Source organism: Carassius auratus, chromosome 46 (assembly GCF_003368295.1).
Source record: "Carassius auratus strain Wakin chromosome 46, ASM336829v1, whole genome shotgun sequence".
Classification (NCBI taxonomy): domain Eukaryota; kingdom Metazoa; phylum Chordata; class Actinopteri; order Cypriniformes; family Cyprinidae; genus Carassius; species Carassius auratus.
In genome coordinates this window covers 431,765-459,465 of record NC_039288.1, presented here as the reverse complement: position 1 = coordinate 459,465, position 27,701 = coordinate 431,765, and the positions used below count along the sequence as shown (strand labels likewise).

General features: G+C 39.3%; 4 protein-coding genes across 10 annotated transcripts in view; 1 reads left to right on the top strand and 3 right to left on the bottom strand.

Annotated features, from left to right (window-relative positions):
* The window catches only part of LOC113063807 (enteropeptidase-like), a 38,641-nt gene extending 32,326 nt beyond the window's left edge, over positions 1-6,315 (bottom strand). Inside the window, exons 1-10 of one of the 2 annotated variants that reach the window (XM_026234140.1) lie at positions 5,790-6,315; positions 5,559-5,698; positions 5,275-5,342; positions 4,384-4,532; positions 4,215-4,256; positions 2,366-2,494; positions 2,162-2,270; positions 1,969-2,078; positions 1,758-1,895; positions 1,098-1,247 (exon numbers count right to left, since the gene is read on the bottom strand). In XM_026234140.1, the coding sequence (XP_026089925.1) occupies positions 1,098-1,247; positions 1,758-1,895; positions 1,969-2,078; positions 2,162-2,270; positions 2,366-2,494; positions 4,215-4,256; positions 4,384-4,532; positions 5,275-5,342; positions 5,559-5,698; positions 5,790-5,910 (1,156 nt within the window). In that variant the 5' untranslated portion in view covers positions 5,911-6,315. The remainder of the gene's footprint in view (positions 1-1,097; positions 1,248-1,757; positions 1,896-1,968; positions 2,079-2,161; positions 2,271-2,365; positions 2,495-4,214; positions 4,257-4,383; positions 4,533-5,274; positions 5,343-5,558; positions 5,699-5,789) is intronic. The other variant, XM_026234139.1, reaches the window with a different exon arrangement.
* A 2,966-nt stretch (positions 6,316-9,281) lies between these two features.
* Positions 9,282-12,139, bottom strand: LOC113063702 (splicing regulator RBM11). 3 transcript variants are annotated; one of them, XR_003278722.1, is made up of 5 exons: positions 11,913-12,136; positions 10,865-11,021; positions 10,168-10,264; positions 9,906-10,024; positions 9,282-9,817 (listed from the first exon to the last, which is right to left on the bottom strand). XR_003278722.1 is itself a non-coding variant. In XM_026234032.1 (5 exons), exons 1-5 carry the CDS (start codon positions 12,048-12,050, stop codon positions 9,738-9,740), a joined length of 558 nt encoding a protein of 185 aa, XP_026089817.1. In that variant the 5' UTR covers positions 12,051-12,139; the 3' UTR covers positions 9,285-9,737. The 3 variants fall into 3 exon arrangements, 2 of the variants coding, with proteins under 2 accessions (XP_026089817.1, XP_026089818.1); XM_026234032.1 differs by having other exon boundaries at positions 9,285-9,817; positions 9,934-10,024; positions 10,168-10,259; positions 11,913-12,139; XM_026234033.1 differs by having other exon boundaries at positions 9,293-9,817; positions 10,168-10,259; positions 11,913-12,137.
* Positions 12,140-13,388: 1,249 nt separating this feature from the next.
* Positions 13,389-22,944, top strand: lipia (lipase, member Ia). Its single transcript, XM_026234132.1, has 11 exons — positions 13,389-13,495; positions 16,035-16,083; positions 17,235-17,605; positions 20,478-20,586; positions 20,676-20,777; positions 20,914-21,003; positions 21,256-21,423; positions 21,502-21,591; positions 21,682-21,790; positions 21,870-22,043; positions 22,383-22,944. The coding sequence occupies exons 1-11, from the start codon at positions 13,493-13,495 to the stop codon at positions 22,468-22,470; spliced, it is 1,353 nt and encodes a 450-aa protein (XP_026089917.1). The 5' UTR covers positions 13,389-13,492; the 3' UTR covers positions 22,471-22,944.
* On the bottom strand, positions 22,943-27,524 carry LOC113063806 (SH3 domain-containing kinase-binding protein 1). 4 transcript variants are annotated; one of them, XM_026234137.1, is made up of 6 exons: positions 27,297-27,524; positions 26,945-27,077; positions 26,516-26,623; positions 23,980-24,155; positions 23,844-23,907; positions 22,943-23,511 (listed from the first exon to the last, which is right to left on the bottom strand). In XM_026234137.1, exons 2-6 carry the CDS (start codon positions 26,948-26,950, stop codon positions 23,473-23,475), a joined length of 393 nt encoding a protein of 130 aa, XP_026089922.1. In that variant the 5' UTR covers positions 26,951-27,077; positions 27,297-27,524; the 3' UTR covers positions 22,943-23,472. The 4 variants fall into 4 exon arrangements, with proteins under 4 accessions (XP_026089922.1, XP_026089923.1, XP_026089918.1 ...); XM_026234138.1 differs by having other exon boundaries at positions 26,945-27,031; XM_026234133.1 differs by having other exon boundaries at positions 26,949-27,031.
* Positions 27,525-27,701: the final 177 nt, after the last annotated feature.

The following is a 27,701-nucleotide window of genomic DNA, read 5'->3' as shown; positions in this document are numbered from 1 at the left end:
ATGCATTTTGAAATCATGCCAGCAAATTTGTTGGTACGGTAAACAAAATTTTATTCATCTATCGACACAAAATCAATAACGTGAGCCTTTTTTTATAATTTTGTTATAATGTTTACCACAATTTTCTGAGTACATTCAGGGCATGGTGCTGGACACACATACTTACGTAACAATATGCCAATGTTTTCATAAAATATAGCATTTCACAACAAAATTCAAAATGAGTACGAATTGAGATTGGGAGGTCATTCCACCAGCTGGGCACAGTCCAGGAAAAGGTCAGTGAGAGTGATTTTGAACTTCCCACGCTATGCGTTCTATACTAGACTAACTGAGACTTGTCATGGCACTTGTATACTGTTGTTGTTCTCTGTTGACCTGACTGCTTCTATTGTTCTCATTTGTAAGTCGCTTTGGATAAAAGCGTCTGCTAAATGATTAAATGTAAATGTAAAATGGCCAACTTTGCAAAATTTACTTGGTATGACTGGTATGACTGAATCTAATGATTTTTGGCCAAACCATTCAGAAGTTATAAGCAAAAATAGCCATTTTCCTATCTCCTGACCACTAGGTGGCACTATGTGGACACAATGCAGGAAGCCTCAGGTAATGGTTAATATAACACACACCAAGTTTGGTTTGAATATGCTAAAGCACTGCAGAGACATAGCCTCACATCCATTTTGGCATGCTCTTCATCAAATTCGTACATTCGTTATTCGAGAACGCTATGACTAATCAACTTGAATACCATAACTTTTGCCAGGATGTTCTGAAGATCATTTGGGCCAGTTGTTATGAAAATTGGAGCAACAGTCTAAAGAGAAGTTCTAAATGGCGGGATAATTTTCATGACGGAAAATTACATCATAAGGTGCCATTTGAATTTGAACTGTTGGTGGCGCTAGACTGTTTGAGATAGAGAATCCAAATTTCCTGTGGTTAATGATGAGACTATCCTCTATCCGAGTGCTAAAATTTCACAACTTTCCCACAAGGCGTTCTATGAGCGATCATAGACTAAAAGCAACAGCTGAGGAGGAGGAAGTTCAGTCTTTTATTGTTTAGAGTATAGCTGCTGTATTTGACGGCACCTGATTCGTTGCCGATCGTGTGGTCGAAGCTTGGGCCGGTGTTGTATGGGGGAACAGCGCCTTGAGCTCGTAACCAGTCCCCATCATCATAAAACTCTTGCCTCCAGAGACAAAAGTTCTCTTCAAAGGAGCAGTTTATCTTCTCTTCATCTACCAAAGACCATAGAATTCAATCAAAACCTGACATTTCAGTAATAAATCACAATATGATTTTAAAAAGTAGGTTGGCATTTTGGGGGAGTTTTTGGTTAAATGAAGTGTGTTAAATAAAAGCTAATTTTATACTACAACATCAAACACATCAGTAATACTCCTGTGTGACTTTGTAAAAGTGCTAACATGTGTATAAATGGGACTACAGAGGTTTTTGGAGACATTAAAGGTTGTCACTTTCACAGCCTTGCTATGTCTCTAACTGTGCAATGTATTCTAACTCAAACTTGTAGATTACTTCTGGAGAGGTGTTAAAATTCATGAAAGTCATGTGCATTTGTGAAGATTATCTTGGTAAGCAAAACATAAGGTCACAGAGCTTATTTTCTGTGATAAGACCTCCAAGTTGGCCTACAAAAGTCAAGGTAGAACATTCCACAGATGCTGAAATAAGATTCATTCATTGGCAATATCGTAATTTCGGGGTTGGTTGAAACCAGAACGAACTGGAGAGGTGACTGAAGTCCTCTGCTGTGTAAGAAGCGCTGAATCCTTGAAGGCTGTTGCTGTTGTCTGCATTAAATTCAATGGTGGCTTCATGAGACAGGAGCCATGCTTCTCCAGGTGATGTGCCCGAGAGAGAGTCTGAAAGAGATGTTTACATTTACTTCAGAAGTCTGTAACCTTCCCGTAATTCTGTTTTATGGTTGAATCTCACATTTCAGTGTTTTCATGGGGCCTGTGCCCTCAAACAGCTTCAGAACATCGATGCCGTCCTCTGTGTGAAAAGTGTGAAAGACTATTTTTATGGCCAAGCCCTCAGTCATTCTGCGGGTGAAAAGAAAGTCTGTGTGAGTTAGGGTTGGAATGTGTGTCTAGATGCGTGTGATTTTATCATATAATCATATTACCGTATAATCCAGCGGCAGGCTGTGGGACTGTCATAGGCCTCGGGAAAGTTCTTAGAGTGGAAGGATCCGGTCGGACCGAGCAGGAGAAACTGACCATCACACTCTGTTGCTATACAGCATGAAAGACACATAAAATAATGTCTTTATCTGTCGCAATAAATGCATCTTAAAAACACTGATATATTAAAGGTCCTAAGTACACACCACAGACAGTCTGACTCTCATCAGTGCCGTCAGCACAGTCTTGTGCTCCATCACAGAGGTCCGACTGAGAAAAACACGCTGATCCATCAGAACATGCCGTCTGTCCATCTGGACATCTGATTGGAGTGACTGACAGCAGGTGCACAAATATTACCAACAACTACACAGATGTTCACTTTTTAAACAAATTTCTCATTTTTACAAACATTTAAATGCATATAAAATATACACTAGCATTTCAAAAGTTTGGAGATAGTAAGAAGTCTTCAATTCTGTGACCATAAATAAATAAATATATATATATATTTTTTATATGAAATTATTGCAGCGTGACATGCTATACTCCATCTAAAACTGTTTTAAACTGTTTTTGTGTGTGTGTGCTAAATTTAAGCACGTACAGGTGCTTGTCATATAATTAGAATATCATGAAAAAGTTGATTTCATTAATTCCAATATTCATTTATTACACACAGACTGATATATTTCAAATGTTTATTTCTTTTAATTTTGATGATTCAAACTGACAACTAAGGAAAATCACAAATTCAGTATCTCAGAAAATTAGAATATTGTGAAAAGGTTCAATATTGAAGACACCTGGTGCCACCCTCTAATCAGCTAATTAACTCAGAAACCCTGAAAAGCTTTTAAATGGTCTCTCAGTCTAGTTCTGTAGGATACACAATCATGGGGAAGACTGCTGAGTTGACACATTAATAGAGAGGCGAAGGGAAGGAAAAGATATAGAAAATAGTGTAAAAGCAATAGGTATAACTGCACCCTGGAGAGGATTGTGAAACAAAACCCATTCAAAAATGTGGGGGAGATTCACAAAGTGGACTGCAGCTGGAGTCAGTGCTTCAAGAACCACTACACACAGACGTATGCAAGACATGGGTTTCAGCTGTTGCACATCCTTGTGCAAATATATGGGGTATTGTGAAGAAAAAGATGCGATATGTCAGACCCAAGGATGCAGAAGAGCTGATGGCCACTATCAGAGCAACCTGGGCTCTCATAACACCTGAGCAGTGATGATCGACTCCATGCCACGCCGCATTGCTGCAGTCATTCAGACAAAAGGAGACACAACTAAGTATTGAGTGCTGCACATGCTCATACTTTACATTTTCATACTTGTCAGTTTGCCAAGATTTATAAAAATCCTTTCTTTGTATTGTTCTTAAGTAATATTCAAATTTTCTTTTCTGAGATACTGAATTTGGGATTTTCCTTAGTTGTCAGTTATAATCATCAAAATTAAAAGAAATAAACATTTGAAATATATTAGTCTGCATTTAATGAATGAATGTAATATACAAGTTTAATTTTTTAATGGAATTAATGAAATAAATAAACTTTTTCATGATATTGTAATTATATGACCAGCAACTGTAGAGTAAATAAACTCTTATTCATTCAAAAATGTAAACTTTGAAATTGTAATGTATCATAATGCAGGACAAAAAAAAATGTGATTCACAATTGTGAATATTTATGTAGATTTGTTTTTTGTTCCTGTTGTACTGAAATCTGTGTACTGTCCCACCACTAATTCCTATAAATCTATTTTAACCAAAAATATTGATGTTGATTTTTAATTTTGGGACGCAAAAGTCAAGTTTATGTTGACTTTTCTATTGCTTTTTGTATTATTATTATTTTGTTTTTCATCCATATGACATCCATCCCACAGTTAACATTATCATAATAAATATCTTTTGTATAATTTAGATACAATCAAAACAACAATAAAAAGCCACACTTTGCCCCTGACATGACGTCTGTCCCAGTCAGATTTAGCGAGTCATAATGAGTGAGCAATTAAAGATAAAACACATCCCACCTGCTTCTGCTGTGGACGGTCTCTGGGTTGTAGTTGGTTTATCTAAGGGAATAAATTACTTATTATATAATCTACTGAATTGTTGCACACAGTGTTGATGGAGTAGAAACTAAGAATTAAGTCTATTAAATGAATTAAATCAATTAGGTCTTTTGATTGATGATATGACCTGAGATCTGCACACTGTCGAGGTCAATCAGCAGTCCATCATCAGCTCCGTCAGCCTGCTGTAAACCATCCACGAGCTGCTCCTGAACCGTCTGCAGATCCGGAGCGCCTCGGAAGACCAGATCGAAGAAAACAACCACGCTGCCTTCACTGCCACCAGAGACAGACCTCAGCACTCAAACAACCACACACTTCTACCTGCATTCATCTCCGGTGATTCTGATGATCCAAACTGAATTCTAAGCATAAACCTTACTATTCTTTTGCTATACAGTATCTGATGTTGTCTTATATGTGTCTTAAGTGTACTTTTTTATTTATTTTTTTATTGAGATTTATACATCAATGGAAAGATTATTTATTCAGCTTGTTCGGAGGACAATATTTGTCTGAGATACAACTATTTCACAATCTGGAATCTGAAGGAGCAAAAAAATAAATCTAAATATTGATAAAATCATCTTTAAACCGGTTCAAATTAAGTTCTTAGCAATGCATATTACTAATCAAAAATTATGTTTTGATATATTTACGGTAGGAAATTTACAAAACATCTTCATGGAACATGATCTTTTCTTAATATCCTGATGATTTTTGTCATAAAAGAAAAAATTTATCATTTTGACCCATACAATGTATTGTTGTCTATTGCTACAAACATACCTCAGAGACTTGCGACTGCAGGGACACATCTACATGCATTAAATTACAACAAAATGCATCTCAAGTAAATGTGTGTTTTTTTAATATATATATATTTAAAATAAAAATACATTTCTGCTGTCAGTTCTTTTAAATTTTGATCTTTTTGAGAAACCCCATCTCTACAACCTAATACATGCACATACTATTATTGATTTGTGCTTTATAGCTTTAATTTATAAAGTCTTACCTGAATTCAATGACGTTAGAGCTTCTGAACTGCTCTTTAAGGGACGTACGACTGTAAGCGTCATCGATCTGCAGAGAAACACTAAAAACTGCTTCATCCTCGCACTAAAATACTGATCATATCAGTCAGTCAGGAACTCACAGAAGATCATTTATCTCATCTATGTGTTACCCCCAATACTGCCCACAAGTGTAAATCAATGTATATAGATTTTTTTTCGTAGAAAAGGGGTTTTTAAATGATGACAGGATTTCTACATTTATTTCTGAAAGTAGCTGACATACCTTCTGCTCGGTGTCATATGCCAGAGCTTTGAACTTCGCGCTGTCTTTGTTCAGCAGCTCCTCCGTGAAGATGCTTCCGTTAGAGATGACGAGCCTCCCGGTGAACTCTGAGCCGCTCTCATCTCCTTCACCAGCCGCAGCTGAAACCATCAGTCACCACACAGAGCATCACTACAGAGCAGCAGGAGCTTTCAGCAGAAATCATTACAGATGAAGGGAAGGGTCTTAGACCTCTGTTGTCCAGAGCGAGCCATGTGACCACACTGAGTCCCACACAGACCCCGAAGAGAAGAACCAGCAGCGCAGTGAGCAGCAGCTCCGTGGACGACAAATCACACACTCTTCTGGCCATCTCAGACACTTACTGAAGACTCACACAGCTTCCAACATGCTTTTGTCCTTGCTATACAACCTAGCAATAAATTTTTATTGAAGGCAACAAATTTGATTAGAAAGAAGTACCATTTTATCAGCATCTTCAGAAAGCATTGGGGAGTAACAATGTTCAAGCGCTTGGGCTGTAAATATCATTTTTATAACTGTCAAATCCTTCCTCTAGATATCCAAATGCATTCCAGAATGAAGAATCACCATCTCATGTGAAAACTAACCTGTTCTCCCATATTAACCTTTAGAAAGTATTTCTCTTTGACAAATATATAAACATCAATCTCCAGAGGGAGAAATGGAGAAGAAAGCATTTTAAAAAAATACAGTAAAGTTGTTTTCTTTTTACACAATTTATTAATTATAATTGTTGTATTTAAATAAAAATTATAATATGCTTACTGCAATTCAAAAGTTTGGATCTGTAATATGATTCAATGTTTCTGAAAAAACTTCTGCTTATCAAGGGTGCATTTGTTTCTTTAAAAATGCAGTAAAAATTGTGAAATATTATTCTAAATATAAAACAGCTGTTTTCTGTGTGAATCTGTGTTAAAGTGTAATTTCACTAGTTCACGCTTACATCTAATTAGCTGAGGTATGGTATGCGTATTTGCCGTGCTGTCCGGGGAAGGGCTCCAAGCTCGGGAATGACCCAAACCTAGAGTACCCCCCAAAAAGGCAAATGTACAAGAGGACAGCCGCCAGTTTAAAGAATGTCCCCCCAAAAAAGCATAGAGTACTGGCGGGGGCTGATTTGGTTTCTGAGAAGTCATCTCGTTGGCAGGCTGGAAGGGCCTACGTACTCCAGAGGGAGCGACTTGGGAGTTGGGAGAGTAGGCCCACCGGCTGCAGCTAGTGAACTACGTGGTTGTTGGCGCCCGGTCGGTAGGGCTCGAGCCGATGCTCAACTGGAGCTTTTTGGCGTTGGAACGGTGAGCCCTACTGGCCGATGAGGAGGAGCAGCGTGGTTGTGGTGCCCGACCGGGAGGACCCGAGTTGCCTCGACCGGAATAGGTCATGGTGTCGGTGTACGGGCCCTACTGGCTGATAGCCCCTGCTATTCAGTGGGTGAAGGGCCTAACGCTGACCGAGAGGGCCCATGAAGCCTCCGACAGGAGATTGAGACTCAGGATGACGGACGTCTGGGTCCTCTCGGTTTGGCAGATAAAAAGCTTTGTGCTGGCCGACAAGGAGGAGTCTGGCGACATCCGAAGGGAGATCCCGACTAACGGCATCGGATGGATGAGACTCACTTGCGGCCGGCAAGCATAGGCCTGACCGGGAGACTCTCGCCAGACGTCTGAAGGTAGCACACGCATCAGACGGATAAGCCTCGCCGGACGGGGAGAGTGGAAAGGAAAACCCGACTGGGAGGACTCTCGCGGCATCCGATGGGGCATTAAACTCAGAACATCGAATGGGTAAGCCTCTCCAGGCGGGGTTCAAAAGATGTGAGGGTAGCTGAAGGTAGCTGAGAGTTGTTGTTGTTGTTTTTTTGCAGGATTTGGCGAGAGGACGAGACTCGTAGCATCGGACGGTTAAGCCTCGCCTACCGTCAAATGGAAGGTAAGTTGCGTGGCCGAGAGACTGTTACCGACGTCCGAAGGGAGCACACGCATCAAACGGGTAAGCCTCGTCGACCGTAGAGTAAAACTGCTAGTTCATGTAGTTGGCACTACTGTCATCTCGCTTGTCCTGTGAATTTTTTTTACGATAGTAGATTCCATTTAAAGTCCAACGACTTAACCCTAACATGGACGTAAACTAATGCCTTAAATATAAGGTATTCAAAAACCGGTATGTTCATATATTTGGAGTGAGTTTGGTTGAAATGATGCCTTGGTCGTACGCGCTCCGGACCACATGCCTCATGATTGGACCAATGCGCCACCCCAGAAACCAGAATGAGATGCGTTCTAACGTAACTGTGGCATTAAACTCCGTTAGTGAGAGCTCCTTTAAAATATGACACATGTCGGATTACCTGTTAACCCCTTACCAGTCACCCCCCATTTTTGGCATGGAGACAGAAATTACATACCCGAAATAAAGATGTTTCTGTTCATGATTCTTTCTGACTAGATCCATGATCAACATTTGTCCACGAGCTAACATTTCGACGTTTACCGTTCAGGAATAGGAATAGTTTTCTTGACATAATGCAAAATTATCACTGAAATTATGTTTTATCAAAATATGAGTCAAATATAAAAGCCAAATTCTTTAGACTTTCAATTGATGCGCGGTTTATCCAGATCAAGTAAGAGAGTGACGTTTAACGTGCTGTGAAAGTGAAACGATAATAGACTGGGGCCGTTGGCGATGCTTGCAGCAAATGGGTTAATAGCAGTTATGTGCTATTCACTTCCAAGGACGGAACGTTTGTATCTGTAGGTCAAATCTATGCGCAATCCACACTCCAGATCAGCAGGTGGCGGTAGTGCACCTTTACGCTGGTTTGCCAAAACCGCCATAAAACACTAGTAGAACCTGCTTTTAGATGCAACACTTTGGATGCCAACTGCCGTAAAAATCCAATGAAGAAAAAGAAGAACCTGTTCTTAGCGTCTTTGCCTGGAAATGTATTGGTTAACGTCGCGCGGTCTGCGCCGCTAGAGGAAGCGGCCTCAAACTGCCGCTCGGACGGAACGCCGGGGTGAAAGACTGAGCCGCGCCGAGAACTGTTCAGCTCAGGCTGATTGGATTCTTTCTACTGCAATCCAGCACTCGACGAGAGCTCGGTCTCGGGCGGCGTGATCGTTGTATCGAGCGAGGCGAGCTCAGAGCTTGCACGGTCTATTGGCCACGATGTGTGGCTTGGCGAGGATAGCAGCTGTCGCGATGATGCTTAATGCTGCTCGACAGCCGTGTTTGGCTGGGTAGAAATGATCTCGGGTCCAGCAAAAGCAGCAGGTCTTATAAGTCCCCTGTGTAGCACTCTTCGTTGGTTACAAAAATTGGGTCTGTGATAAGGTGACTGACGAAGCGAACCAGCATGCTGATAAACCGTCAATGGATAGAGGTAAGTCAGCGATATTTATACTATGGGATTGATTACTTGATTATGGTCCACCTGTGTTGGTTAGGCTAAGTATCTGACGCGCTCCTCCCGAATCTTATTAATAAATTACATTTATTTCTGTGATGCTACGCTGTATTTTCAGCATCATTCCTCCAGTCTTCAGTGTCACATGATCTTCAGAAATCATGAAAATATGATTTACTGCTCAAGAAACAGTTCTGATTATTATCATGTTGAACACAGTTGTGCTGCTCAATATTTGTTTGGAAATAGATGAATAGAAAGTTCAGAATTTATTTGACACAAAACATGTTTTTATACACCAGCACTAACTGAAATGGTCTTGTACTTGGTGAACTCCTTTTAAGTCTAAAGTCTGTGGTTAATAGTTATTGCATCTTATCATACTAGTTAAAATTCAAGAGAGGGAAGGGCTTTGGCTGAAGGTCATACCAGGTAATAAAAGTGAACGCTAGATGTTAGAAATTATCATCCAACATAAATGTGACATTTTGTCTGATGTTAAGCTTTTATCCATTTATGAAAATGTCATTGGAGATGATAAATTCATCAAACATTGAGCTCAAATATTGGGATTATAATCACAGAGCAGATTCTGCGCGAGACGTGAATGCAAGATTAAGTTGAAAATAATCATTTCAGATGATGGGACTTGTGCTTCAAAACTTCCAGAGACAATAGGGTGCATTCAGATGGCTTTATTAGAGCATGCACAGATCTGACTGGTTTAGAGCTTGCAGTCTGAATCAGAGTTGATAAAAGCGCTCACAGGAACAGATGGTGTCAGGATGCTCATACAGCGCTCTCCGTACAGCACCTTCTGAAACTGAAACACGTATCCAGAGTTTATATTCAGTAAAATAAGTAAGGATTGCATGAGGTGTTTTTCCTCAATATTTATTCTCTACACTTACATTACAACCCACTGCGCTGCTGGCTGACCTGTGGAGAGATGTCCCAGATGAGTGACCAGAGCTATGCCACAGCTGGAGCGGAGGAAAGAACCACACACCTGCAGACGTCTGCTGTACACCTGACCACACACACACACACACACACACACACATCTGGAGCTGTACTTATTATGCAGGACAATAAAGTTTTTATTTATTATATACACAATAATATTTTTTATTTATTGTTATTATTATTCTATTTTCTCCCTGAGTATTTTACCATGTCACTCCAGCTGTATGCTTCATTAGATTGGATCTCCACACTTTGACTGCGATTTAAATTCAAAACCACATCATCCCGTTGTACAGCATCTGCACTGTAGGAGAAATAATGACAGGAAATAACAGTGTGCGCAAGATCAAAATAAATATCACATAAAAAATAAAAACAATGAAAACATGACACATGACATTACAACAAGCTAAATGTCTCTTTTCTTACAAAAAGAATACCATTCAAAAGTTTGGGGCCGGTTTCTGAAAGAAGTCTCTTCTGTTCAACAAGGCTGCATTTATTTGATCAACCATACAGTGAAATTTCTGAAATATTATTAGAACGTAAATCATCTGTTTTCTGTGTGAGTCTGTGTTAAAGTGTAATGTATTTCTGTGATGCTCCGCTGTATTTCCAGCATCATTCCTCCAGTCTTCAGTGTCACATGATCTTCAGAAATCAGAATAATATGATGATTTACTGCTCAAGAAACATCTCTGATTATCATCAATGTTGAAAACAGTTGTGCTGCACAATATTTCTGTGTATAAACTGTGATACATTTTAATTTAATAATGTAATATTATAATAATGTTTCTATGATAAAGTCCATCTAAAATAGCACAGCACAAGCGTTCTGTCATCGTGGATGTTCAAGATATCGGGTCCACCTTCAAGTCAACAGGTTTCAGAAGTTACCCACCGGTTTTACGCTGTAACTTGATCGGCTGCCCATAGAGCCAGATTCCATTGAGAAGTTCGACTGCGTAGGGAACAGCTTCAGCGTGCTTATAATAAACACATCCATACGGAGCCTGCTGTCCATCTCTGAAGATACACACCTCGTCCACCGGCCCGGCCTGAAAACATGGGTTTGAGAAGAGGAGCACACATTTCCCATTTCAACAGCAACAAATACAAATAATGACAAGTGAAAAATAAAACATTGATGATACTACTAATAATAATAAACTATGATTAATTATAATAATAAATTACATTTGAACAAACAAAATATAATATGTATATATAAATAATAATACATCACAATTTAAATAACAACAACACTACTAATAATGACTAAAGAAATAACTAGTTATTATAACAATTATAAAATTACAAGCAAAATAAATAAAACATTAATGCTGCTACTAACAATAATAAATGACATTAAAGAAACAGTGGAGTAAATGTTATTGTATTAAAGAGTGTTCGTTAGTGAGTTTTTAATGAGCCGAGAGATCACAAATCTGTTTGTGTCTGTGAGCAAGACACAAATGTTATTTTAGTTTCTTAGAAATCCTGGCTGTTCAGAAACACATCTGGAGGACAGATAGTCGGGAACATTAAATAGACATATGCTGAATATGCATTATGATGGGATGAGATCAAAGCAAGATATAAATGTTGAGTTTGAGTGTTTCCTCGTTGTTGCAATCTACAGCCAGCCCTGAATGATCTGATGACTGCAGAGCTCTTCCTGCAGGAAAATACATATTCAAGACTTTTGTCTCCTACCTTTACTAAAACAGAAACTTGGCACGAAAAAAAAAAAAAAAAAAAAAAATGCAACAAACAAACTTTCTAGTTTTACAGAAGACAAAAGTATTTAACACTGCTTATTAAAAGTTGAATTCATGTTTAGGTCAATTTGTTCCATCAAAACCCACAAAGCTTGTCTAATTTAACAATTGAAATGATGATGATGATGAAGATGATGATGAAGATGATGATGATGATGATGAGCTCACCTGCAGGAACAGCTCGAACAGAATCTCCTCTGTCACACAGCTGTGGATGTTCCCCACGAGGATCGTCTTGAGATCTCTGTCTCTATCAAACATGCTCTGAAGCGACTGAAAGGCTGTGGAACGGAAGCGCTGGGACATTTTTCCCGGTTTATAAGGGCGCTTTGGTTTGTCGTGATGAAGAGGATTGCGACAGCGCAGTGCTGCAGTCAGCCACCAGAGGGCGACAGAACACGCGTCATTCCTCCCGCTCACAAGTGCTGTTGCTGTTGTGTGGAGTGACGTCATTCGCTTTTTTTATTTTTATTATTTTATTATTAAACAGAGAACACATAACATACAGAGCACAGCATAAGCCAGTCAGTGTAATACAATGTGTGACATTAATTAGTAACAGGGGATCTAAAAATAATGTCATAATACTTTAAACATATTAATGACTTTGTTTTTTAACAATTTCAATGAAGATATAAAACAATCAAATTCAGCTAAAATACCTTAAATATCGGGGATGAGTTTAAGCATTTTTGTTTATGTTTATAAAATTTTGCCAGCAATATGAATAAATTAACAATGTATTCAAGACCTTTGTTAACATTATTTTCATAGTACACAATAATGTGCTTTAAAGAAAAACAGCATTTATCCTTTACTAGATTAAAAATTCCTTCTGCCAATTCCTTCCAAAGCTTTTGGGTTATTTTACAATAAAAATTAAATTAATCTGCTACCACCTCTTTCGCATTTTTACAAAAAGAACATAAATCATCAATATCAGCGTATCTTGAAATTATTGATTTAATAGGGTAAATGGTATGCAACATTTGAAAATGTATTTCTTTAGTTTCGTTATTAATACAATATTTAAAGGGGATTAACCAAGAAGTCTTCCAATTAATATTATCAATAATAGAGTTCCAAAAAAATACTCTAGGTGTAATTTTATTTTATTTGTTTATTTTTTGTTAAACAGTACAAATACGTTCGTTATTGCATTTTCTTTTTTACCAATCAGTTCAAGTCCGTTTAAAACTAATTTTGGTTTTGTCGAGTGACGTCATCCACTTAAAAAAATCGCATGTGTGGAGTGACGTCATCCACTAAAAATCTCCTTGAAAGCTACTGATTTAAATATATTGAGATACATCTTAAAATAACATGTACTTTCCATCTGAACTGCGAGGGGTTTTCAAACGTTCATAATTTGTGTCGTGGTTCTGATAAATCACCTGACTTCATCCACTAAATATTGACAACAGCTGCGAAAATAATAAACATTGAATTTTAATTAACAATAAAAACTTTTTGCAAATTAAAAAATAATGAGTTATGCGCGCGATCCACCTGAGCCTCGGCGGTCTCCATCTCCTCGAGCTGCTCGTCGGCTCTGTTCCTCGCAGCAGGTGGAGCAGAGGGATTTGAGGAATATGCCTCCTGTAGGTGGATGTCTGCAGGAATCATGGGTGGAGCTGGAGGGAAGGAGGAGCTGTTTAAAAGTCTGTCATCTCACTATTTCCTGGAGTCTTCAGATGATTGTCAGAGAGCCGAGAGTTTAAACAGAGACTGCTGCTCACTCGTCCGACATGGTAAGACATCTTCATGTGACACATGATATGTTATGATGTGTTGTTTGAAGGAGTGTTTATGATGTGAGTTCGTGTCTGTCGGAGTCAGGGCTGTTTCGTGTTTGATCTGAGGACGTGGTTGATGTAAATGTTCGTGGGATTTCTTCTGTTTGTTCTGAATGAAGCACATCTCATTCCCTCTCTGTGACTGCGACTTCAAACAAGTTTGTGTTCTTTCAGCTTCTCATGAAGTTCTAATGAAGAGTCCCTTTACACAGCCACACAATGACACTTTAAAACAATAATATATACAGACGGGTTGTGTGAGTTACTGTTTAATAATGTGAATTTCTATTGACTTCTGTGGTTTAAATATTTAGTTTGTATTGTATGCCAACACTTGTTACTGACATGGACCTTCTTGCATTTTTTTCAGTTTTAATGTAAACATGATTTCTCAATGTTTGCAGTAAACGTTATTTGTCTTTAGTAAGCTGTTTTTCTCGTGGGAAATGCTTTTAGTTTTGGTCCCAAATGTAGGCAAAGCCTGACACACACACACTGACATCAGGATGATGAAACTAAAACTGAAACCTCACAAATAAATGAAGTAAAATAAATGAATGAGCAAGTTATTAAAGAAATAAACAAACAAACAAACAAATACATTTATTTGAGTTAAAATAAAAAACAACAACGTGAACTTAATGGAAAACTATACAGACATGTATAAAAGCCAAATAATAGACTAAACACTACACAATCACTACAGCTTTCAAATGAACCCAAAAACTGAAGATTAAAAAATGTGTGTGTGTGTGTGTGTGTGTGTGTGTGTGTGTGTGTGTGTGTGTAAGAAAGTGAGTCTGTGTCGGTGTCTGCATGCACACACGTGTGTGTGTATATGTGGGTGTGCGTGTGTGTGTATGTTTGTGTTTGTGTGTGTGTGTGTGTGTGTGTGTGTGTGTGTGAGCAGGGGTCAGTGGAAACTTGTAGTTTCATAATGAGCAAAGTAAGTGATGTGTGCCTTTCCAAACACTGCTTTATAGTTTTATTTGGCTAGCAATGAAAGAGAAAGCAGAAGATATTTGGACTGCTGTTCTTTAAAACCATACAACAAAGAGCGAAAATGCTGCAAAGATGAGAAGTGTGTGAGATCCGCTGTAGACTGAGGTCCCTCTCTCTGTCCCTCTGTCCCTCTCTCTGTCTGTTTGTCTGTCCCTCTATATATGTCTGTCCCTGTCCCTTCAAAATATAAACAAACTATAATGGTATATCGATGAGACCAAAATAGCACATACCCTGTTTTTCAGTAATGGATGAGTTTCATGGAATGTGTTTGTGTGTGTGTGTGTGTGTGTGTGTTTGTGTGTGTGTGTGTGTGTGTGTGTCTGTCTTTCTGTCCCTCTGTCTGTCTCAGAACTAGCTGACTGAGTGGACTCTTTCAGTTTCTTCTTTCAGTTCTTGGGTTTGTAGCGCTTTAAAATGTAGCAATTCTGTGGGACTTGATTTAAGATGCATCCAGAATTTGAGGGATCTTTTATGCATATTGATCATCAATAGGAATCGGCCTAATTCTGCCCTACATGCGTTACTGGGTGTTCTTCTTTGTAATTCTAGAATCATTGTGCAGAATGCTGTGTGTAGGGCTTCTGTTGGATGTCTGTCCCATCTAGTGTAGCTCTGATCACTGAGTGGACCCCAAACCTCACCTCCATACAGCGCTATGGGCTGAAGCACACTATCAAAGATTTTACACCAAATTGGAAGCGGTATTTCAATATTTCCTGATATCTGGGCTTCTTCTGAAAGCCCATAATGTTGGTCTTGTTGAGGTTTACTGCCAGTAGTTGTCCAGCAGGTCCAGCTGCTGCTGTAGTCCCTGTGGGGTGGAGGATCATCTGCGTGCAGCAATAGCTTGATGTTCTTGTCTTGTGGAGAGAGTCCAGGGGCTGTTGAACAGCGTTGGACTCAGACTACAGCCCTGCTGCACTCCTCTTTTCTGGGTGAAGAACTCTGTATGTTTGTTGCCAATTCAGATCGCACATTTGTTGTTCCAATACATTGATTTTTATAATGTCAAAAACGTTACCCCCACAACACTTTGTAAAAGTTTATAGTATAATCCGTCGTGCCAAATAGAATCAAATGCTTTTTTTAAAATCAACAAAGCATATAAATCTTTGGTCTGTTTAATGTGTTTATTGATTAGGGTGTGTAGGGTGTAAATGTGGTCAGTCGTTCTGTGATTTGGAAGGAAGCCAATCTGACTCGGGCTCAGCACATTGTGTCTCTCTGTCCGTCCGTCTCTCTTTCTCTCTCTCTCTCTGTCTCTCTATCCGTCTGTCTCTCTCTCTGTCCGTCTGTCTCTCTTTTTCTCTCGGTCTCTATTTCAATTAAATTCAGTTAAACGTGCTTTATTGGCATTACAGTTGTTACAATGTATTGCCAAAGCATAGTGTTTACATAGAATATAGAACAGATTATTTTTTATTTTTAAATCTCTCTCTCTCTCTCTCTCTCTCTCTCTCTCTCTCTCTCTCTCTCTCTCTTTCTGTAGGTCTGGAGGGTCGTGTATGTGCTGCTGCTGATGTTTGACGCTCTCAGAGGTAATGTTGGTCCACATCAACTTGCCTTCCATGTTGCCTTTGTCTTTGTAATGAACTGTTTAAAGGAAACCACATGACATTCTTGCAAATCTCTCATTTCGTCGTGGTTAACCATCGCAGGCTGAAACAGCATGAGGCAATGAGCTGTGAGTTTCTGTATTACTCACAGTGGGTGCTGTCTCATATGGTGGGTGTTTCTGAAGAACTTCTCTTTAATATCAACACAAGGTCACAGATGTAGGATTACTCCCACTTTTCCTTGGAAATATCATAACACACACACACACACACCTTTTCCCCTTTGTTTCATGCAGTTTAGATGAAAACAGACTGTATGTTAGGCCATTAGTGTTGTTAGGAAATGTTCCATTGCATTACAATATTGTGTTACTCCCTGGAATAGTAACGAATTGGGTTACTTAGTAACTTTTCATGGAAAGTAATGCGTTATGTTACTTTTGTGTTACTTTTTCTCATCTGGGCTGGGATCGCTTGTTGTTTTTACCATAAAAATTCCTATTCTTATATTTCTTATCATGCATGCATAATTTTTCTTTTTTATGTATTATGCAAATAAATTTGCTTGAGATGCAGAATGAACATCTGCATTTAGCATCTGAACATTTAGCAAAATTAAATTATAATGAGTTTATGCTACAGTTGATTCAAGTTGCCAGTCCACTGGCAGATATATCCTCAAGTTACTTTGATTTTCATATAAATGTATCTTCATTTATGAATATCTGCACTGGAAAACAAGATTTAAAAAAAAAATCCAGAGGAAGAACAGCACTTTTTGATCAGAAGTTACAGTAAAATGTATTCCCATATTCTAGTGGCGGGGTTAATATAGATAACTAGAACAGTAAAAAATTAAAGTTTTCTTTTTCATCTAGTTACCACGGCAACATTACTCACTTTTGTTTAGTTTAACTTGAAGTACTAAAATAACTACAAGTAAACAAACTAAAATTAATAAATAAAAATGATTAAAAACGCAAAGGCATTTGAAAACTAATTTATATCTGAGACTTTTTTTTTTTTTACTTGGTCAGAAATCGTCATATCACTCAAATAAAGCTTTGATGGATGTGTGCGAGCAGCAGAAGACTTGTGCTTCATGAGAAACAGTGTTTGTGTTCTCCCTGCAGCTGAGGAGTGTACGGAGATGACCGACCTGGATCTGAAGGACTCTCTGACCGGGACATCTCTGAGCGTGAGATTACTGCTCTACACTCGGGTCAATGTGTCCTGCGGTCATCTGCTGTCCCACCAAGAGCCATTCAGCAACCCTCGCTTCAACCTCAGCTCCCCGAGCACCTTCCTCATCCACGGCTACCGGCCCACCGGCTCGCCCCCCCTCTGGCTCACAGAGTTCGTGCAGCTCCTCCTGCAGCGCCGCGACATGAACGTCATCGTGGTGGACTGGAACCGTGGAGCCACCAACATTAACTACTGGAAAGTGGTGGATAACACACGCAAGGTTGCTGCAAACCTTACAGACCTCATCCAGAAAATGGAGGTAAAAGAACAGTTCCCCACCAGCTTCATTATACAATAACGTCATCATTCAGCTTAAATCAGTTCAGTATTACCAAGTGTTCTACTCTGCAATGATTGTAGTATATTTAATTGTAACTGGATGCTGTCAGGATTTATTTATTGGTTTTGTTTTTGGCTGGAATGTTTATTATTTACATCTGGGACATCTTTTTCACTGCAAAAAAGAGCGGGGGGGTTGATGTTACCTGCCAGACCTGCCCAGGAGAGTCCATCCACATTCCTGTGGTCGCCCCCGGCCCGATATTGCACCTGGAAGCAGAAGTCTGCAAAGAACCATCAGGAGGGCTCAATGATTCCTAGTTGGAGCATCTTTTTTACCTCCTCCTCTATAGCTGGCAAGCAAGCTTCTGGTATCCGATAGGGGCACTGCCGAGTTATGACTCCTGGTGGCGAGCGGATCTCGTGCTTGATGATGGTGATTCTACCTAGGGTTTCACTGAACACATCCTTAAACTGCCGGACTAGGACCTCGAGTTCCGTCTTCTGGGTCGCTGACAGCTCCATGTCCACTACTGGAGGGGCAGTGTGGGCGAGTGCGGCTATTTGCTCTGGCCGGGAGCCCATTGAGCAGGTACACATAATAGATCTGCTCTATTCGTCAGTGGCCAGGCTGCAGCACATGGTACATAACCGGCCCCATTCGTTCCACCACGGTGTAAGGCCCCTGCCAGATTGACCAGATTGGACCAGAACCACCACCCTTTCCCCTGGCTGGAACATCGGGCTTGGGCAGGAAGATCATTGCATTGATGGGCACGCTGGGCTGCCACAAGGGGTTCCTTCACTAGGGGCATGACTCTGATTCTTTCTCTCATCTCTTACACATGCTCGACTAGGCTGCGCAGTGGGGCTGGATGGTTTTCCCAAGCTTCCTTTGCAACATCTGGAAGGCCTCTGAGTTGCCTCACAAAAAGCAGTTCAAAGTGGTGAAGCCTATGGAAGCCTGTGTTAACTCAGTCTCCCGTCTCAGCATCTAATTAAACCTTTCAACCAGGAAGCAGTCCCAACAGATCCATACCGATCCGCTCGAAGCAGTCTGGGGGGAGGTCAACGAGGCAACGTCTGGTGTATATCTCCCAAGGATAGCATGTAAAGTATGAAGAGTAATGGTCCTAGCACTGAGCCTTGAGGTACTCCATACTGCACTTGTGATCGATAGGATACCTCTTCGTTCACTGCAACGAATTGTTGGAAGTCATTGAAGTACGATTTGAACCATGCTAATGCACTTCCATTAATTCCAGTTTTCTAGTCTATTCACGAGTTCACCCTTACATCTAATCTGAAGGTGAATAGTAGGCATATTTTGGCGTGCTGTCCGGGCCCAGAGCATAGCCTGAACCCAAATAACTCCCTATATATATATATATATATATATATATATATATATATATATGCTTGTGTGCTAGTGAAGCTGATTAGCTAAACGAGATGCACCTGTGCCAAATTGGATGATTATTTGATCGTGCTCCACCCAAACTTTAATAAAACCACATTTCAAGAGAATGTTGTGATCAATAGTGTTGAACAGGGCACTAAGATCCAATAGCACTAATAGAAAGATACAACCACGATCGGATGATAAGAGCAAAAATAAACATAAAAACTATTTGCAGTACAAACCAGTGTGTTTATTATCATAATACAATTAAATAATATAATAATGAATACAGTTGTTCAATATGAAGCAGAACAACAAACAGTTTTTGTACAACTATCCTTAAATACACTGGCCTCTGCTTTCAGTTAAAGTTAGTGAGTGAGTATGTGAGCAAGTGTACGTATGCAAGTGTGAGTGTGTGTGTGTGTGTGTACATACTTAACCATATTTTGGAGACAAATTTGTACCTAAAACGGAGCGAAATCTGACAAAATCTCAAAAGATTTCCCTTTGGGGACGTCCTCATTTGTAAAACAAAAAGTGTATATATATATATATATATATATATTTATTTATTATTATTTATATTTATTTATTATTATTATTTTTTTTTTTTGTAAAAATCAAGAAAGTTTTCTGAGAGGTTTAGGTTTAGGTGTGGGGTTGGTGTAGTAGAATATACAGTCTTTACATTATAAAAACCGTTACACCTATAGAATTAGGTTTAGATAGCTAAGTGTGTGTGTGTGTGTGAGCGAGTGTACATGAGTGTGAGTGAGCGAGCAAGCATACATGTGTTTGAGTGTGTGAGAGTATAAGTGAGTGAGAGTAAGCGAGTAGGGGAGTAAGCGAGCAAGAGTGTGTGTGTGGTGAGTGAGCAAGAGTGTGAATGAGCAAGTGTACGAGAGAGAGAGAGAGAGTGTGTGAATGAGCAAGAGTACGTGTGTGTGTGTGTGTGTGTGTGTGTGTGTGTGTGTGTGTGTGTGTGTGTGTGTGTTTTTTTTGAGTGAGTGAGTGAGCGAGAGATTGTGTGAGCGAGTGATCAAGTGTACATGTGTGAGCATGAGAGAGTGAGTTTGTGCGTGAGCAAGGTAGTCAGCGAGTAAGTGTGAGCTGAGTGTGTGAGTCTGTGCGTCTGCGTGAGTGAATGAGAGCATACACTTTTTTTTTTTACACAAACAAAAAAACACAATACAAAGAGTTAAACAATATTTTGGTACATTAATCAAAACAGAACAATAACGATAAAAAACACACATAAATTATTTATAAGAAAAGACTAAGAATTAAACTTTTTTTTTTTTTTTTTTTTTCAAGATGTTAACTAGCCTAATGAGAGACCCATTCTTATGTTGTATCATCTTTCATGAGTTTCCCGTGACTTTTACTTTCTGTGGCTTTCTTTCATATTCATCTGAGTTGTGTGTGTGTGTGTGTGTGGACATTACAGGTCAACGGGGCCAATCTCAGCTCTATACACATGATTGGTGTCAGTTTAGGGGCACACATTTCAGGTTTCACTGGGGCCAATTTTAATGGGAGAATTGGCAGAATTACAGGTGAGAATAATCCGTTCTCCTCCTGAAGCTTCGAGCCGTCTTCAGTTTCAGTGTGTGATTTGATTATGATCTTTCCGTGTCTCACTCAGCGCTGGATCCAGCAGGGCCGAAGTTTAACGGTCAGCCTCCCAGTAAACGTCTCGACCCGACTGATGCCCAGTTCGTGGAGGCCCTGCACACAGACATGGACGGTGTGTTTCTCACACAAGCTCTTCAGGAAACGAGCAATCACAGCAGTCTAACACTGAAGCTTTCAATGCCCAACACCACCAGCATCATACTACATGTAAATCTAGAGCTAGTTAACTCATCGTCGTTTTCTTGTAGCGCTGGGCTATCGGGATCTCCTGGGTCACATCGACTATTATGCAAACGGAGGAGCGGATCAGCCTGGATGCCCAAGAAGCATCTTTTCAGGTCAGATTTTTACCATTATAATAGCATTTTAATGTAACCTCAATGAAAAATAGTATTACACAAACACACGCACATACAGAATGGGATCAGTAAGATTTTTTATGTTTTTTTTTTTAAGAAGTGTCTTCTGCTCACCAAGGCTGAATTTATTTGATTAAAAATACAGAAAAAAATTAATATTATGAAATATGTGTTTAGTCTGTAGTTTTTAAAGATTTTTCAATCTTCCGAAAAACTCCTGATGTTCCACAGGCTCGCAGTATTTCAAGTGTGACCATCAGAGGTCCGTGTTCCTCTACATGAGCTCACTGAACGGCTCGTGTCCCATCACTGCGTACCCCTGTGACTCCTACACACTCTTCCAGGACGGGAAGTGCATGGACTGTGGGAAGTTCGCGCCGGACGGATGCCCTGTTTTCGGTAAACTCTGAACACTGAGTGAACTCTGTGTGATCAGGGGCTTGTTCTGAGACAGATGTGTTTTAATGCTGTGTGCAGGTTATGATGCTGTGCGCTGGAGAGACCGTCTGCTGCAGCTGGGACAAACCAGGACGTACTTCCAAACTAATAAAGAGTTTCCATTCTGCAGTGAGCTTCTTCTGTTACTTGCATTATTAACATCAACTGTGACTAGGTTCAGCATTGAGATATAGATATAACAGTTTTTGACTCCACCAGAGTTCGGCTACAAGGTCGATATTGTCACATGGAACCAGAAAACACACTGGGGACATTTAACCATTAAATTAAGCAACAGAAAGGAAGAGGTGCAAGTTGAGCTCAATCAGTAAGTGTGTGAGCATCTCGTATCAGGAGTATTCCCGGATCGATCTTCTGGATGCTGATGTTGGTGCTCTCTCTTCCAGTAAGACCCTGATGTTTGAGAGGTTTGTGGAGAGCAGTATTCTGGCTCAGTTTGAGCGAGACGTCCAGCCTGTGAAAGAGATCACGCTCCGGTTCTGTACGGGGAAAGGACTCCGGCCGCGGACGAAACTCCGGCTCCTGAGCATCCGGCTCACTCCTCTCCAGAACCAGCTCAGGTCTGTGTGCTTTCATCTGAGGGAACAGTTCATCTGAAACTCTTGCAGAAAGCGTCTGAGCTGTTGTTGTGCATCGAGAGACTGGAGCTGCTCTGTTGTCTGTTAGAAGACTTCAGGCCAAACCACAGCTCTGTGAATTCAGTTATCTGTGCTTCATTTAATTCAAGCATGAGACACCATGGTGTCATACAAGTGTGTGTTTGATGATGGAAGTAAAACCAAACATACTCAAAACTTAAAGTAATGATGCTGAAAATACAGCTGCGCATCACAGAAATAAATTACACTCACACTGCCAATATTAATTAAAATGAATTGAATGGTTGTCTTGTGTTTCAGCGGTCCTCTGTGTCGCTATGATCTTCTGCTGGAGGAAAATAAAGACGTGACGTTCCGACCGATTCCCTGTGAAGACTCGAACTTCTGATCCAGACTCTCTCTGTCCGATCTGAAGCGGTTCCTCTCGGGTCAGCCCTTCAGAATTGTGATTTACTGTGTTTTATTCTCTTCGTGAAGGAACTTGTTTATTTGTTTTTATGTAAACATTTTTTGTAAATATATATATTTTTCTTGTTTTTGCTTCTTTGTATGAGTGATATTTATGGTATTACTTTAATTGTCTGAGTTGTTACTGGTGTTTTTCCTACAAAACCCCTTTTTACATCACGTCACTTCTTGCCTTTCTGCGCACTGCATTTAAAATGATATGATATATCCATGCATCTATAAATATAATATCAATGTTAATACATAACACTCTACCATTTCAAATTTGGGGGTCAAGTACCTATTGTTTGTTGTTGTTGTTTTAATTGGTCAAAAGAGACATTTATATTATTTGTATTTATTTTTTTAACTTCCTGTTCATCAGACTTCTGAATAAATGTATCACACACAAACATTAAGAAGCAACTGTTTTCAATAGTGATAATTAGAAATGCAGTAAATCATCATATTTTCATGATTTCTGAAGATCATGTGACACTGAAGACTGGAGGAATGATGCTGAAAATACAGCGGAGCATCACAGAAATACATTACACTTTAACACTGATTCACACAGAACACAGCTGTTTAACATTTTAATAATATTTCATAATTTTTACTGTATTTTTTATCAAATAAATGCAGCCCTGGAGAAAAAGTCTTCCTGGAGCCTAACAGTATTCGTTGAGCTTCAGAATCCTCCTTCACACAAGATGGAAAAAGAAAATGTATAAAGATGAAATTAAATGTAAGGTCAGGTGTTAATTAGTCTAACCAATCAATGCATTTGATGGTTTAAAACCCAAAAGGTGTTTTACACACAATGCAACTCAATATGTGTTCAGTGAGTGTTGATACACAGGATCTCTCCTCTATCTGTGTTCTTCGTTGGGTTTGTGGCGTGTCCGTCGTCTTCGAGCTGTGTTGGAGACCTCAGAGGTGCTCACTTGGACATGCGTTTCTTAAGACGTTCTACATCAATCTGAAGTGTGAGAGAGCACAAGTGAGCGTTGATAGTCAGGTTATGAAATAAGAACAGTGCTGGGGGTAATACATTACAAGTTATGATATCAGATTACACTTTTCAAGTAACTAGTAATTAGATGCACTACTTTACATTTAAAACAAAATATCTGCGCTTCATTTTCAAAACAAATTCTAATGTAAGGTACTTTACTCTTTTTCAATTTACGTATGCCTTTACAGTTGAAAAAATATTACTTTGCTTTTTGTTTCCCCCCAGCCCAGATGTCAAAAAGTAATGCAAAAGTAATGTTTAACATCTAGAGGCTCTTGGCTCATCCTCACGCTTACTTGCAGCGACAAACGCATCTTCTTTTCTTCATCCAGTTCATTCATGAGCAGTCTGATCTCTTTTCTGAAACACAATGCCATTACGTTTACAGAAATACAAGGGTAAGAATCCCACAACGGCATGCATTCATATTACACAAACTTATGCTGAGTCTTGAGCGTGTCCAGTTCATCTCGTAGCTCTTGTAGCTCCGCTCTCATCTGCTCCATAGTGACGGGGCCCTGCGGGGCCACTTGAGGTTTAGAGGATAATAACTGCGAGAGAAACGCTGGGAGCTGAGTCGTGCCAGAAGAAGAGCCGCTGACAGGCTCCTGAAAAACAAAACCAAAGGGACGATCCTAAACATTTCATTTGTGAGCAGTTTCTCCTCTAGGGCCCTCAAACTGTCAGGGGCCACAAAAGCCTTGGCCTGAGTTCAACAGTGTAAGTAGATTACTGTACTAATTACTCTCTCTAAGAAGTTATGCATAACTAAAAAAAAAAAAATTGTCTTAACTAATAATTACTTTTTAAATCCCATATCAGCCTCAATCAATAAAAGGATAGACATGAAACTGCTCTTTTAATTCAATAACCTAAAACTGCATAGATTATTTTTTCAGCTGACCAAAGTATTTAAAGGAGAAGGTTAAATTAAAAACATGCATTTTAACATTAAGTGTTAAATCCACTATTATTCTGTATAGAATTTCTCTATATTCTATCAAATATTTAATGCAATTACATTTTACAGAAAAATGAAGAATAGTCCCTTATTTTACTTTTTCAAGCCAAATGTAATTATATATATTTATAGACTCAACCCATCTCTTTTAGAGAACTTCAGACCAGTTTCCCCTCTTCCTTTCATTGCAAAATCACTTGAACGAGCTGTGTTCAAACAAGTCTCTGCATTTCTCACACACAACAATCTCCTTGACAGCAACCAATCTGGCTTCAGAAGTGGACATTCAGCTGAGACGGCCTTGCTCTCAGTTGTTGAAGCTCTAAGACTGGCAAGAGCAGAATCCAAATCTTCAGTACTTATCCTGCTTGATCTGTGCGCTGCTATTGACACGGTTAACCACCAGATCCTCCTATCAACCCTACTGGCAAAGGGAATCTCAGGAACAACACTTCAATGGTTTGAGTCTTACCTATCAGATAGGTCCTTCAAAGTATCTTGAAGAGGTGAGGTGTCCAAGTCTCAACATCTAACTACTGGGGTGCCTCAGGGCTCAGTTCTTGGACCACTTCTCTTCTCTGTCTACATGGCATCATTAGGTTCTGTCATTCAGAAACATGGCTTTTCATACCACTGCTATGCTGATGACACTCAACTCTATTCTCATTCCATCCTGATGATCCGACGCTAGCTATTCGCATCTCAGCTTGTCTAACAGACATTTCTTGCTGGATGAAGGACCATCACCTTCAACTCAACCTTGCCAAGACAGAACTGCTTGTGATTCCAGCAAACCCATCGTTTCATCACAATTTCACCATCAAGTTAGGCACATCAACCATAACTCCTTCAAAAACAGCTAGAAGCCTTGGAGTTATGATTGATGATCAGCTGACTTTCTCAGACCACATTGCTAAAACTGTCCGATCCTGCAGATTTGCTTTTTTCAACATCAAGAAGATCAAGCCCTTTCTTTGGGAACATGCTGCACAACTCCTTGTTCAAGCTCTTGTTCTGTCCAGGCTGGACTATTGCAATGCCCTCTTGGCAGGTCTTCCAGACACTTCTATCAAACCTTTACAATTAATCCAGAACGCGGCAGCAAGATTAATTTTTAAAGAGCTGAAAAGAATACACGTTACACTTCTGCTTATCAATTTGCACTGGCTTCCAATAGCTGCTCGTATAAAATTCAAGGCATTGATGTTTGCCTACAAAACTACCACTGGCTCTTCACCCATTTACTTAAATTTGTTACTTCAGACTTATGTGCTTCTAGAAGCTTGCGTTCTGCAAGTGAACGTCGCTTGATTGTTCATCCCAAAGATGCATAAAGTCACTTTTACGGACTTTTAAATGAAATGTTCCCTTCTGGTGGAATGAACTCCCCAACTCAATCCCAGCAGCTGAGTCCTTAGTCATCTTCAAGAATCAGCTTAAAACACATCTTTATTTGACCCTCTAACTTTAACACTCACTATTCTAATTCTATTCTTTAAAAAAAGACCTCTAACACTAGCTTGCTATATTCTTTTTCTATTACATCTGTTTTCTTTTTATTTATTATATTATTTAAAAGCCCTTGCTACGTGTAACTGAGACTTGTTATAGCTCTTATATATCATTGCTCTTTTTGTTGTTTTTGATTGCTTCCATTGTCCTCATTTGTAAGTCGCTTTGGATAAAAGCGTCTGCTAAATGAATAAATGTAAATGTAATTTAATGATATATAATTATTATAATTATATTCATTAATTAATTACTAAGTAATGCAATACAAGCAACACTGCTAATAGGGACCTGAAGGTGAGCGTTAGGCCTAAAAAAATCAAATTTTGTTGACTACTGTTTTAATCAACATTTTTAGACTAACATAGTCTAAACTATTTCCTATTGCTAATAATTGACACTGAAATTAAAATCAAATCACAATCATGATTTATGACACAACTGCAATATAAGAGAGAGGTTTGGCAAAATAAAGTTTTTCTTGTCAAACAGACTTACTGTGGTGTCTTTCGGGGCTTCTGTGTTACTATATAGAAACCTGAGGGCCAGCAAGTCTGGTTCCTGATTCACTTCGTTCATTTCCTGTCCTGGTTCTTCCTCAACAGCCTGCAAAGAGAAGTAATAAACACAAAAACACTCAATATCTTCACAGAGCATGAGACTTTGTTCATATGGTTTCATCTTAGGGTTAGTATTCCAGTAATACTGTAATTTAATGGATTAGGAAACCATCACACTGTTCTGTACAGTATCAGTCACACAGTGTGTGAGCTGTTAGGATGTGTGCAGTATGTGACATACACACCAATTAAGACCGAGAAGTTAAATATAACTCAAGGACAAAACATGACACAGGTTCTGTGTATCTGAGGAGCTACAGCAGGTTTGGATGACATGCAGTCATTTAATACGTGATAACTGACTTACTGACATGATTAAGAGAGAGTCTGCTGTGTTCGGTCAGAAGGCGCTGGTTCTCGAGAGTCGACACGAGGCTCTTGAAATCTTCAACATCTGTGACGATGAGACGCAAAATGTGGAAAATAATGGACACACAGTTCTGGGGAATACAAGGTGCCAGTCTATCATTTATAAATGACCGTCCTTCAGTATTCTAGATTATAAGTAATAATAGAAAGATTATTACTTATGATCTAGAATCATAAGTAATGAGAAACAAAACAAACATATCAAGCACAATAGAGCACTTACTCAAAAAGTTGAAATGCAGGCGTGTATTCTGTAAATGAGTAAAGAAACACAGAGACAGATGTCTTACCCGCAGTAAATGCGTAGTTGCCCATGGATCTGAGACGAGAACAAACTCCAAAAGCACAAAGATAATAATCTAAATGCACAATATAAAACAAGATTTCACTGAAGAATCATTTGGGGAATCATTTCTGTATTTCTCAGCCTGTGGAGAGATCCGTGTGCACTTGTAACTCTTGTTTTTGTGCATTCAGCTTCTTGCCAGTCTGTGGTCACTACATTAATCTATAAATAGTGACTCCTCACACCAACTGTGTTGTAACTGAACACCTTCATGACAGAGACACTATTGTCCAGACAGAGTTTAGCCACAACCTCTCACTCATTCGCCTGATCCAGTCTGAGGAATACAAACAATCTAGTGATAAATCAGACATTATATTAGAGTAACAGATGCATCTAAAGCATATTA

Bases quoted from the DNA above. Each gene is read 5' to 3' on its own strand.
- LOC113063702 (XM_026234032.1), bottom strand. From the start codon at position 12,050: ATGTCCCAGCGCTTCCGTTCCACAGCCTTTCAGTCGCTTCAGAGCATG. The intron at 11,022-11,912 runs GTGAGCTCATCA...CCATGTTTTCAG, and splicing joins TGTTCGAGCTGTTCCTGCAG to GCCGGGCCGGTGGACGAGGT. The intron at 9,818-9,933 runs GTCAGCCAGCAG...TACGTGTTTCAG, and splicing joins TCTGGGACATCTCTCCACAG to TTTCAGAAGGTGCTGTACGG.
- lipia (XM_026234132.1), top strand. The intron at 21,004-21,255 runs GTCAGATTTTTA...GATGTTCCACAG, and splicing joins CCCAAGAAGCATCTTTTCAG to GCTCGCAGTATTTCAAGTGT. The intron at 22,044-22,382 runs GTCTGTGTGCTT...CTTGTGTTTCAG, and splicing joins CCTCTCCAGAACCAGCTCAG to CGGTCCTCTGTGTCGCTATG.
- LOC113063806 (XM_026234133.1), bottom strand. From the start codon at position 27,321: ATGGGCAACTACGCATTTACTGCGG. The intron at 27,032-27,296 runs GTAAGACATCTG...TCATCGTCACAG, and splicing joins CAACTACGCATTTACTGCGG to ATGTTGAAGATTTCAAGAGC. The intron at 24,156-26,515 runs GTAAGTCTGTTT...TTTGTTTTTCAG, and splicing joins AAGCCCCGAAAGACACCACA to GAGCCTGTCAGCGGCTCTTC.